The 13451-nt window shown below is 42.5% G+C and overlaps 1 protein-coding gene across 2 annotated transcripts in view; it reads left to right on the top strand.

Annotated features, from left to right (window-relative positions):
* LOC141158329 (plasma kallikrein-like) overlaps positions 1–13451 on the top strand; it is a 218292-nt gene that overhangs the window by 187339 nt on the left and 17502 nt on the right. For both annotated transcript variants that reach the window (XM_073645367.1, XM_073645366.1), the window contains 3 exons: positions 2655–2830; positions 4699–4794; positions 10082–10221. In XM_073645367.1, the coding sequence (XP_073501468.1) occupies positions 2655–2830; positions 4699–4794; positions 10082–10221 (412 nt within the window). The remainder of the gene's footprint in view (positions 1–2654; positions 2831–4698; positions 4795–10081; positions 10222–13451) is intronic.

A 13451-nucleotide genomic window follows, 5' to 3' on the forward strand; every position in this document is an offset into this window, starting at 1 on the left:
GTGCATGACATGTCCTACGTCATCCACGTAGCGCAATGTAATTTCGTGCCTGCGCAGTAACATAGCAGGCCCGAGCAGGTGCACTTTTACCGAAGCCGCCGGAACCGAAATAACGTCTTTCAGCGCATGCGCAGTGATATCCTTTTCTCTGCCCACAATATGGCAGAGCAAAGTGCGCCTGCGCAGGCCAGTGGTGCTACTGTGCAAGCGCGATATTTCTTTGCGTCGTGTGGATGTCGCATGACGTGTCATTCACATCAATCAGAGGACGTAGATTAGGAGCAAAGAGGAGGCACAGATGCCGTAGTGATGATGCCCATCGGACCGAACCATCCTCATTTATATTCAGTGCGGAAACAATTCATATGGTATTTTTGGGAGGTATACAGGAGGAGTCAGGAGACAATATAAACTTTTGTGGAATGCAGTGCAGGAGCAGATAAAGGTGGTGGTATTTGTTGAGTGACTCAAAAACTGGTGACAGGTTCCCTTTAACTTCTAACTACTTGATACAAAAATAGCATCTGCATCAGTTGAGATTGAGGATAGGGTATGCAGGTGCAATGTAAAATCACCTGGTTTCTGAAAAGGGTCAAAGGGAGAAATTGCACTTTTTCTGTGCACGATTGACTTTGTAAAACACTTACAAGAGAAGGTTTCACCTAAATATTTTGGGTTGAAAGAGTTTATAATAACCTACTGCAATAATTTACAAATGTTGTCTTTGGATATTGTCATAAGCAAGGAACACTCAGTAATTGCTGAACAGTAATAATAATTTTTTTTCAGATATTCTAATAGCCACATAGAAGGTTATTATATTTCAATATTAAAAGACTTCTAAGAGAAAATATTATACAATACTTTATGACATCCTGCAAAATTGAGAATATCTGATGTATCAAATCTAGACTCTGATTAGCAAAACATATTTTTTTCTCTTAAGTGGGAACAGATGGAAGGGATTTTCAACTAGTATAGGACCCTGATAGAAAATAAAAGCTGCTCAAATTATTCAACGGTCAGGGTGGGTGTGAGGTTTTTTGGGGCCCACAAGTTTATTTTTTCTTTAAAGTGCACCTGTCAGAGGGCTTGTGCTCAGTAAACTACATACACTGTCAGGTGGGCGATATTACACTGATTAAAATGATACCTTGGTTGATGAAATCCGTACTGTGGTTCTTGTGCAAACTTTACTTTCAGTTTGGAGATAATGATATGCTCGTGCTTTGGGGCGGCTTGTGGGGGGCACTCTATCTGGTGCTCTGCTTACATATTCATCTGAATGCTCTTATGACAGCTCACTGTGCCTTCACTGACCTGCCTCCTATTTTACATAATGCATCTAGTAGTGCGGGGCTAGGTAAAAGAGGAGGCAGGTCAGTGAATGATCGGTGAGCTGTCATAACAACACATAGATGAATATGTAAACAGAGTACCAGATAGAGACCACCACACAGGCCACACCAGAGCATGAGCATAACATTTTCTCCAAACTGAAAGTAAACATTACACAAAAACCACAGGACAGATTTCATCAACCAAGATATCATTTTAATCAGTGTAATGTCGCCCACTTGACAGTGTATGTAGTTTACTGAGCACAATCCTGCTGACAGGTGTGATTTAAACTTTTTTTCTATAATAGTGTATGAGTATGTAGCCTTGCTTGCTGAGGCTTCTGGTAAGTGGTTTTCTAGCTCTGGATATTTATGGAAGTGGGTAGATTGAATTTAGTATTTCCTCGCTTCCTTTCTAAGTTCTTATTAATGGTCCTAAGGCAGAATAACCCATTATTGTTGAGATTGGAAATCAGGAACATAGTCAGAGGAATAAGCAGTGTGAAGTTCAAGGATCAAGAAGAGATAAGAGGCAAAGGAGGTGTCAAATAGTCCTGGATCAAACCTAATAAGACATCCAAAGGTTTATCAGCAGAGTAGTAGGTAAAATAGTGGAGTCAGAACACAGAGAGTCAATCTAATACAAATTACACCTGAAGCAGAGGATACAACGCAATGGCTGCTAAGGAACAAATGTCACATCATTTATTAGGGTATATGGCATCGTCATTGGCCATCAGACTTGCCGGCCCTACTGTTGGTCCAGTGACTAAATTAATTGGCCAGTCACCAAGAACTTATTTACATACATCAAAATAATGCTAATCAATGGCTGGAGGACGTGTAGATTGACCAGCTGGAGGGATGAACACTTCCCTTACAGATGGATGACTATTTGCGCTTGGCTGGGCTGCGAACATGCCTGGCTGAAAAGATGAATTTTCTCCTAGTAGAGGTATAACAAAACGTATTACCTGTGATTGCCAAGACCCACTGCACCCTCCACCATCAGTGCATCTGACCTTGGAGGAGAGCGATGCTGGAGCAGGAACAGGTGAGTATGATGCAGAAAGTCTGATAGTTGAAGGTCCCCCAGGTGGAATCTGTGTCACAACAGCACTGGTCTTGGCAAGATAATTTGAATAGTATGTTAAGTTTATTGATAAATGAAATTCCACATGCTTTCAAAATGTCAGTAATAATAACTTGAAATATAAATTAGAGTGATGTGAATACAATTTCTGCATGTTTTTCCCAAGACATACACTTAATAAGCAAACTTACCACTTACCTTGGTATATGTATTTTGTGTAGGTGGCCCCTTACAAGACTTTGGAGCATCTACATAGGCATTTTAAACCAATCAGAAATCAAACCAACTACACCAGTATTAGATATTGAACAAATTATAGTTCATCCCCAATATACTGGAGCAGAAGGTGGCAATGATATTGCTTTACTGAAAGTAAAAACACCCATTGCATATAATGGTAAGTACTTTGCTAATGTGATAAGAAGCTATTCACACACTGCTCAATGTGATCTTTATACAACAGATTGTTTAAAAGCATCATCATAAAATCATATAATAATTATATTTTCTTTCTTGTGACATTGATTTTCTTCCATTAACTTATAATATATATTTTTTAAGAAATTGGCTGCTGATGACTATTCATGAGATAAATATATTATAAAATATATTATAAATGTGTACTGTTTTTACACTTTAAAGAGAATCTATCAGCAGGAATTCACTTTCCCCTAACTATCTATATGTAGCTCTTTCAAAGACAAGTCCAGCAATACCTTTTACATGGTCAATCCATTACTCTGTTACTGAGAAATCAGCATTTGAACTGATATGCAAATGCCTCTGTCACTCCAGTTCTATTCCCCACCCAATGTAACTCCTTCTGCTTGACTGACAGCTCCTTTGCCTGAAGTCACACAGCATAGAAACTGTCAGCCAAGCAAGAACAGGCAGCACTGGGTGGGAATAAGAGCTGGAGTGACAGAAGTTTCAGATCTACCATAGCTTTAATTTTCATATCAAAATCAAACACTGATTTCTGTGTAGCAAAGGACTGGTGAAGTACTGGACCCTTTTTCTCATCAGACGTAATGGTGAGTGCCCTGCCAACCATCTAGTATGTTAGCATATTATCTTGGTGGGATTTTGTTGGAAATGATGTGGACATCATGATGGGGAGTAAAGCAGTTGGAAAAACAGGTGGCTAATGGTTAATTTGGATGGTCTGGGGTGAGCTAGGAGAATAGTGGAATGTGATAATAGTGCTTGCGGCAGAGGCCATATAGTTAAGCCATCAAAATAATTCAGTGCACCCTCAAATTGATTGGCTATCTGAACAATCCAGGGCACCTTCTCATTGACTGTATCTCTCTTTAGGATGTTATTTTACCAACAATGCACTACTTGCTAATGTTCACTGTATAATGCATTATTTTCTATGTAAATTGCAATATTTAATAAAGAGTCATGGTGAACACTTAAGGGGGTATTCTCAATTTATTAACTTACTTTAGTTAGTTATGAAAGTAAGCAAGTTTGGGATTAACTTGCTTTTTATACCTGCTGTCATTCTCCTGCTTTTTTATCTTTCATAGTGTGTAGCTGGTTTCCATGGAGCTTGGCAACCAGAGCCAGCCTAGATCCTAGCCAAAAATGCAGTGCATACTAGTAACATTCCTGGAAAGAGGTTAACTCCTAATATACTAGTCACCTCTCTCCAGCCCATTGGTTTTCTATACAACTGTTAATTCCTTATCTCCCTCTCAGCTCCTAACATGCTGCTGTTATAAATCTTGCAAAATCTCCAACCCTCACCATCAGCAGGTCTTCTAATCACGGCTCTCACTGAGCTATGTGCTTATTCAAATGCTCTGTTATCCCTATATGCAAATATTGTGATAGCAGTGTAGATTAAAAAAACACTGGTAGCTGAATGTATTACAGCAGAACTGCTGAGCTTTATAGTTCTACTAATACTACAGCTCTGCTACTTACTAGAACTGTCACTCCAAGAGGAGTGCCTGAAACCTGGAAGTAAGGAGACTGCAAAGCGTCTGCATAGCCCTGAGTTGCTCAAGAGGCAAATTGAGACTAACCCAATAACCCAATATAATGCCTTATTTGTGTGGCAATGTATTACTAATCCATTACATAAGAAGGATGGCTTAAGTCTTCTCTAAGTATTATAGTATTTGATTTTTAATTCTAAAGATACACTATTTGTAATCCTTCTTCATAACACAAAATACATGACATATACTATTTGTAAGGTATAATATAAGAATATCACCTTGTCATTATGTTCTTATTGTTTTTTTTTTCAAGAATATCAACAAGCCATCTGCCTACCACCAAATCAAGACTCTTTTAAGCTTCCAAGTACATGCTGGATAACAGGATGGGGATACACCAATGAAACTGGTAATTTATTTTGCAATCTCATACTTTTACAGTAGGGGAGGGTCGGTAGGTGAGTTGGACATCCTACTGGACCCCAACTGCCAAAATAAGCAGATATTTTAATTAATAAAAATTATACTGAATCTTTTGCCTTAATTCTCGGCTCTTCCTGCACTGTAAGGTAATACTGACAGATTGAATAGCATGTTCAATGTTAAAAATGTCGCTTTACTGTGCTATATCATTTTGTTTTTACTGTATACACCTTTGCAACCAAAGTGTTGGGGAGGGGGATTAAAATTGAGAGTCCTCATTGGTTTATGCCTTTTAGAGGGAAACTGTCACTAGATCTTTACCTAATCTGAGAGACGCATAATGTAGACGCAGTCATGTTTACTCCAGTGATTTGTCACTTACTGGTCTGCTTAGTGTAGTTTTTCTAAAAATAAGTGTCTTATCAGCAGGAGATTATCAGTAGATGACTATTTGGTCTGTTAAAATGTAGTTCAACCACACCCAAACAACTGATTGGCAGCTTTCTGCCTATGCAATAGCAAAAATCCTGTACCAGTTTCCTTTAAATGGCTAACTGGAAAGGGGATTCACTAAATTAATCTTTTGAGCCTGTTCAGATTATTAGCAGATCATGAATGTAGCGGAAGTATGCTAGAGGTTTAATAGAGCAAGATGACAAAAAATCCTCCTCTAGTTTAGCCATAATTAGATTAGCATATTGTGGGGACATTTTGCTTCCCATCATCCTCTATTAAACCTCTAGCATACTTCCGCTACATTGATGATCTGCTAATAATCTGGACAGGCTCAAAAGATGATCTGCTGACCTTCCATGATAACTTCAACAGGTTCCACCCAACCATCAAGCTCACCCTCAACTTCTCAAAATCCCAAATACATTTTCAGAACACGACTATATATATCAAAGACAACACCATACAAACATCAATTTACCATAAGCCCACAGGCCGTCTGGCATATCTTAGATGGAACAGCTTTCATCCAAGACGCACAAAAAAATCCATGATCTACAGTCAAGCTCTGAGGTACATTCGAATCTGTTCAGACAGCAAGAAAACTGCAGCTACTATCACTGAAGAATACATTCCTACAACACGGATACCATCCACTGGTAATAGATGAACAGATCCACAGAGCTACAAGAATACCAAGAAGTAGCCTCCTGAATTACAGACAAAGGGAGGAAAACAAAAGGGTACCTCTTGTGGTCACATACAACCCCCACATGAACATCTTGAGGAAAATTGGTGCTGATCTCCAACCCATATTCCACAAACTGAAGGAAATATTCCCAGAACTATCACTTCTCTCCTACAAACTGCCCCCCTAACTTAAGGAATCTGCTTGTCAGAAGTGTTATCTCATCACCATGAGTCACGGGCACATTCCCATGTAAAAACCAAAAATGCAAAACTTGTACCCACATATTACCATCAAATACAGTCCGTATACCAAATACAAATCAGGACTAAAAAAATCATGGATGTCTTTTCATGTACATCCTCCAATGTGGTGTACATGATACAATGTACAAGGTGCCCAAAAGGAGTTTATATTGGAGAAACTGTGCAAAGGCTGCAAACGAGAATGAATTTACACAGACATACAATTAAGAATGAACTGGACACTAGTGTTGAGCCACCCCCGTAGTGTTCGAGTTCGGTTCGGTTCGTCGAACACCCGTGTGTTCGCCGAACTGTTCGTCGAACTGTTCGTCGAACACCTTCGAACACCGTTAAAACCAATGGCAGGCAAACAAAAACACATAGAAACACATAGAAAACACCTTCAAAGGTGTCCAAAAGCTGACAAACTGCTCAGAAGACACAACTAACACTTGGAAAAGTGACAAGTACATATAGTCATGCGAAAAGAAAAGAGGTGGAGGAGTAAAAGGAGGGGGAGACACAGATATAGGCATGTCATGCCCTTCTAAAATCCAAAAAGTGAGAAGCCGACACGTTCAGTCCGCTCCTGCCCGTGCCACCTCCGTGTCGCCGGGTTTGTGCCAGAGCCGCGGTGAACCCTGACAGCCAGCCCCCCTCTCCCAATACTGGTGCCTGTCCGCTGGTGGGTCGAGCGAGCCCCCCTGTGGTGGAGGCAGCTCTAAGCTTTTTAATTTAAATTGTCTCTCTAATTTGAATAAATACACTTTAAATCCATTTACAAGGATCTATTGGAGGGCAAGTCTCATGCCAGCAGCCGCGTAATTCCAGCTCCAGTAGCGTCCACTAAAGCTGCTGCAGTTAAAAAGCTTTTATAAGGATCGAGCTCGGCTGTCCACCGCAAGGCATCCTACTGCCAGTCCGAGCCCCTATGCCTTGGGGTGCCTCCTCATGCTCTTCACTGAGTATCCCGTGGTCCCGAAGCATTTCCTTTGAAAAAATGAAGTGTCCAAACTACAGGTGGTGTAGCTTGCTTAACAGCTGGGATAATCCGCTGACTAGCAGACACTGCTACTAGGCACAAAGTATTTCCTGGGCTAGATGCAGTTAAAAATTTGTAATTAGATACTCTCGTTGGATGCTGAGAAAGCATTCCATAGAGTCTCCTGGCACGCCATATATGATTCTCTTAAAAAGCTTGGGGTAGGGGTCTAGGGGACCCTTTTATAGCCAAAATCACGGCCCTGTATCGCAATACGTCACCTAGGCTGAAGATGAATGGAACTGTAGCACCCTGAGGGCTCGGTTGCTACAGAGGTATTGCACCTCACCCAGAGGTGTGATATCTCACTCTCAGGTAAGGATGTAGTGTGGATCAGGACCCGACACCTGCATGCATTACACCACATTGCCGTGGGGCAGGGCGACCAATATGCCCCTGAGATGGGCACGACAGTCCCTGTCCCTGGCTGGAGTGGGGGGAGGGAACACTGAGGAAGGGGAACCCTGTAGTGCAGGAGCAGGGAGGAAGCAGTTCCTGGGTGCATTGAGAAGGGAGTATAAAAGGTGGGCACCATCTTAGTTCAGTGCAGAGAAGTCTGAGCAGAAGTGGCAGGGAGCAGGGGCTCTGCATGAGCTCTGCTCCAGAGGCGGGCCTAGTAACAGAGGCCCAGGCCTGGAAGAGGGAGAAGGAAGGAAGAGGAGCGGAGAAGGCTCCAGGAATGAGGAACAAAGGGATCTCAGGGGTGCGGACGGGCGAGTCGCCACCGCACGCCCAAATCCACCTGCGTGGAGGGGTCAGGCCAAAGGGGGAGACCGGTCCCCGAAACTAGTGGAGGCAGGAAACGACCCTCAGCTAGAAACAGGAGGCTGTGACATTTTATGTGGCGCAGCCCCTCGCTACACCCGCTAGGAAGGCACCACATAGGGTCAGGGAAACTGGCGCCAAGTTTACCAAGAGGAGGCCCGAGGCAGCCGGACAGAAGGGTTGGTAAGAAAGGCCAGACAAAGTACACACAAAGGGGGTCCTGTGAAGCACTCCAAAGTTATCTGGGAGTTGTCTGAGCCCCTCACCTGGTGAGCACAGTACGACGTGGGCAGCCGTTACCTGCAGACGTGGTCTGGATAATAAGAACTGTGAGTAAAGGCCCTGGACTGCATCACTGACTCCGTGTCATTACTGCTGCTGCCCTGCACCATCACCCCCATCCTCCGCATACACTGCCCTGAGGCTATACTCCTCCCGTGGGGAGTTATGCTACGCTCTGCTGCACCCACAACACCAGCCTCAGCGGTCTGCCCTGGAGCGGCGGTTCACTCTGACCGCAATCCACGGGTGGCGTAGTCGGACATTTAAACATCAAAACCACATAAATAGTTCCGCCACTGGTTTGACCGCCCTGAGCCACGGAACCGGGTCGCCGCCACGGAGACTACAACCACCAGCATCCACCAAAAAGGGTCCGGCTCCGGGTGTCCCAAGGCCCAGGGGGCGCGTCAGAACATTTTCATCACCTTTCACAATCACCAATGGGACAAGGCAGGGATGTTCTCTGTCCCCTCTCTTATACATCCTAGTGACGGAGCACCTGCTCTCATCAATTCGCCTCCAATTACAATTAGTCTTTACTCCCACAATCTATCTATTTAAGAGCACAGACCTGCCTGATAAAAGTCGTAGGAAATGCTGTAACCTAGTCCTTAAAAGGACTGCAATCACAACTATTCCCTACTCCCAAGCTATCTGTAGATTTGTGCGAAAATTGGCTTGAAATTAACAAGGTATAGCGCACACAGCAACAGCGGTGCCGTCTAACACGCAGCTGCAGCAGTGAGAAAATGGTGGCGACGGGAAAAATGGCTTGGTCTTATAGGGCAAGGACATGTGACATACACTGCCAATGACACATGCCCTTGCTTGTGTGAAAAAAAGCACTTCGCTCCGTGTGTGCGCTGCTGATAGGCTGACAGATTGCACCTCCCCACTGTAAATGCGGGAAAGAGGAAAAAAAATGGAGATCTTCATTGTTCCTGCAGAGATCCATCCCCTGCCCCTCCCCCCACCCCGCTGTACACTCAAACTGCGTATTAACATTAATTTTCATCATTACTGAGAAAAAATCCAGTTATGATTTTGGTGCACGAACAGTTATCGAACATAACCTCGAACAGCCGAATTTTTCTCAAATTGTTCGTGTTCGCCGAACGGCTCGAACACCGCCCAAAACAGCTCGAATTTGAGATTGTCGAACAGTTCGAGTAGAACAACGCTCATCTCTACTGGACACGCCTGTGGGAAAACATTTCTCTAGTCAGGGATTTAAAAGTTTTAGTACTAAAAGGTCACATCAAAGATGACCGGGAGAGAAGAATCTGGGAATTCAAACTCATAAAGATTTTCAATTCACTGACAACATGACTCAGTCTAACACCTGGGTTTATGACTCAGTACATGGAGTCAATGCACACCTCCACCAGATGGTCTTCAAATAATTAAGCATTCCCACAAACATCTCTTGGACTTATCATCAGGAGGCATCACCCCCTCCTCCTCATGAACAAATGTCGTACTGTAACATCTCTTAAATGTTGTGCCCCTTGTCTTATGAATTGATTTGTAATATTGCCTGACAAAGGAGCCTCTGTGCTCTGAAAGCTTGCACATACTATATATATATATTTTTTTCTGGTTAGCCAATAAAGGTATCACTCCAAGAATACTTTTGTCATTTTTGGGCAGAAAAGTATTTACTTCGATTTTTCTGGCTAACACAGTACCACAATATAGATTTGTATTGTACCCACTTGACCAGAAAAATAAGTGATCACTCTAATAATAAATGTCTGTAATAGATTACTAATAAATGCATGTTTCTGTGCATTGCAAGGAACTACTTCAGATGTACTTCAGAAGGCTGAGGTACCGCCGCAGTCAAGCACCGAATGTCAGAAAAGTTATTTAACCCAAACAATTAGCAATAAGGTCCTATGTGCTGGTTATAAACATGGTCAGATTGATTCATGCAAGGTAAGTGGGCATTAGAAGATTGAGCTTTATATTATGGGCAATGTCTTCACCTGTTGTGTATATTGAGTGCAAACAAATGCCAGAGAATCCCTCTTTAAACTGGCCTAGAGTCATCTTGCATTGCAATTCATATATGGTGAATTGTAATGTTCACAATATAACATTGGAGAGATATAAGCTATATAATATTGAGCAGCTATTAATAAGGGAAATCATAGTCAAAGGCTTCTACTGCAGTCGGAAAATGGAAAGTCCATTAGCTATCCTTGAGTCTTGTTTTTCAGTATGTAAGGGGGCTCATGCTTGAGTGAACTTCTTCTTTGAACACTTGGAAATACAACCTACTGTACTTAGCCCTTGTCCACTTAAAGTGAATTTGATGGCAGGATTTCACCTCTCCTTCCAAACTATTTATATGTGCATGTAACTGTCAAAATAAAGTCTAGCAATACCTACAAATAGCCAGTCTCTTCCTCCTGTAATGAAAAATCAGCATTTGAATTGATATGAAAATAGGGCTGTAGATCTGAAACCTCTGTCACTCTGGCTCTATTCCCAGCCCCCTTTAGCCCTTTACAACCCAAGGCGGTTTGCACGTTAATGACCAGGCCAATTTTTACAATTCTGACCACTGTCACTTTATGAGGTAATTACTCTGGAATGCTTCAACGGATCCCCCTGATTCTGAGAATGTTTTTTTGTGACATATTGTACTTCATGATTGTGGTAAAATTTCTTCGATATCACTTGCATTTATTTGTGAAAAAAACAGAAATTTGGCAAAAATTTAGAAAATTTTGCAATTTTCAAAATTTGAATTTTTATGCTCTTAAATCAGAGAGATAAGTCACACAAAATAGTTGATAAATAACATTTCCCACATCTCTACTATACATCAGCACAATTTTGGAACCAACATTTTTTTTTATTAGGGAGCTATAAGGGTTAAAAGTTGACCAGCAATTTCTAATTTTTCCAACAAAATTTAGGGACCACATCACATTTGAAGTCACTTTGAGGGGTCTTTATGACAGAAAATACCCAAAAGTGACACCATTCTAAAAACTGCACCCCTCAAGGTACTTAAAATCACATTCAAGAAGTTTATTAACCCTTCAGGTGCTTCACAGGAATTTTTGGAATGTGGAAGAAAAAAATTAACATTTAACTTTTTTCCCAAAAATGTTAATTTAGACCCAATTTTTTTTATTTTCGCAGGGGTAACAGGAAAAAATGGACCCCAAAATTTGTTGTGCAATTTCCCCTGAGCACGCATATACCCCATATGTGGGGAAAAACCACTGTTTGGGCGCACGGCAGGGTTCGTAAGGGAAGGAGCGCCATTTGACTTTTTGATTGTAAAATTTGCTTGAATAATTAGCGGACGCCATGTTGCATTTGGGGAGCCCCTGATGTGCCTAAACAGTGGAAACCCCCCACAAGTGACACCATATTGGAAACTAGACCCCTCATGGTACTTATCTAGATGTGTGGTGAGCACCTTGAACGCCCAGATGCTTCACAGAAGTTTATAAAATTTTCACATTTTTCACACAAAAATGTTTTTCAGCCCCCACTTTTGCATTTTCATAAGGGTAACAGGAGAAATTGCACCATGCAGTTTGTTGTGCAATTTCTCCTGAGTAAGCAGATACCCCATATTTGGGAGAAAACCACTGTTTGGACCCACGGCAGGGTTCGGAAGGGAAGGAGCTCCATTTGACTTTTTGATTGTAAAATTTATTTGAATAATTAGCGGATGTGCCCCTGATGTGCCTAAACAGTGGAAACCCCCCACAAGTGACACCATTTTGAAAACTAGACCCCTCAGGGAACTTATCTAGATGTGTGGTGAGCACCTTGTACCCCCAAGTGCTTTACAGAAGTTTATAACATTGAGCCGTGAAAATAAAAAAATCTAACTTTTTCTACAAAAATGATGTTTTAGCCCCAATTTTTTTATTTTCACAACGGTACGAGGAGAAAATGGACCCCAAAAACTTTTGTGTAATTCCTCCTGAGTACGCCAATACCCCATATGTGGGGAAAATACAGTGTTTGGGCGCACGGCAGAGTTCAGAAGGGAAGGAGCACTGTGTGACTTTTTGAATGCAAAATTGGCTGGAATCGAGAGCAGACACCATGTCACGTTTGGAGAGCCCCCCATGTGCCTAAATAGTGGAAACCCCCCACAAGTGACCCCATTTTGGAACCTACACCCCTCAAGGATTTTTTCAAGGGGTATAGTGAACATTTTGAACCCAGAGGTATGACACAGAATTTGATAACATTAGGTCATCATATTGAATAAGTTGTCATTAGTCTTGAGCGCAAGTGCTCGCTGCTTGAGTTTGCATTGGGTACTCAGGTATGTACCATATATCGTAGGTGCTTGAGTGACATGTTCGAGTCCCCGCACGCATGTTTCACGGTTATTAGACACCAAAAAAAACCATGCGGGGATCGCTCGTGCATGGCATGCAATCCCCGCGAGTTTTTTTTGGCCGCAAAGTATAAGGGGTGGAGACTCGAGCATGTCAATTGAGCACCCCCGAGCACCCAATGCAAACTCAAGTAGCGAGCACTTGTGCTCAACACAAGTCGCCATATCGTCATCTTTTTTTTTTTTTTTTTTTACTTTTGAAAAAAATTCCAACTAGTGATGAGCGAGCATGCTCGCTGCTGCTTGGTACTCGCCCAAGCATCTCACTGCTGGAGATGCCCGGCGCTCGCCAAGTATTTCCTGGGTTGCTCGGCGGGAGCTCGGGTCCCCTCCCTGCATTTTTGGCGCTCTTTAGAGCGCGAATCAACATACAGGGATTGCCTGCCACTCACTGTAATGCCGTAGCCATGTTTGTTGTGGAATTACAGTGATTGGCTGGCCGCACAGCGTCATCAGCTCTATTCTAGACCTGGTGCCGCCATGCTTGTCACAGTCACTCCGGAATCAGGCAGAGTAGGGAGAGGTGCTGCTGCGTCAGGGAGAGATTTGCTTGTGTATTAGGTAGTGTAGGGAGAAAAACTGTACATTACACATATCCATGTTAACAAACAGTCCTTTTGAGGACTAACTAATCCATCTGCAGAGATATCAGGCAGGCAGTGTATATAGGCAGGCAGGCAGGGTATATAGCAGACTGCAGTGCATATAGCACAAGAGGCTCCATTTCAATTCTGCTTCTGCTGCTGTTAGATATTTCTATAAAAAGGCCCAGGTCTCAGGGGCCAGG

Source organism: Phyllobates terribilis, unplaced genomic scaffold (genome assembly GCF_046119375.1).
Source record: "Phyllobates terribilis strain yellow unplaced genomic scaffold, ASM4611937v1 Scaffold_1__5_contigs__length_1240528914, whole genome shotgun sequence".
NCBI classification, from domain to species: domain Eukaryota; kingdom Metazoa; phylum Chordata; class Amphibia; order Anura; family Dendrobatidae; genus Phyllobates; species Phyllobates terribilis.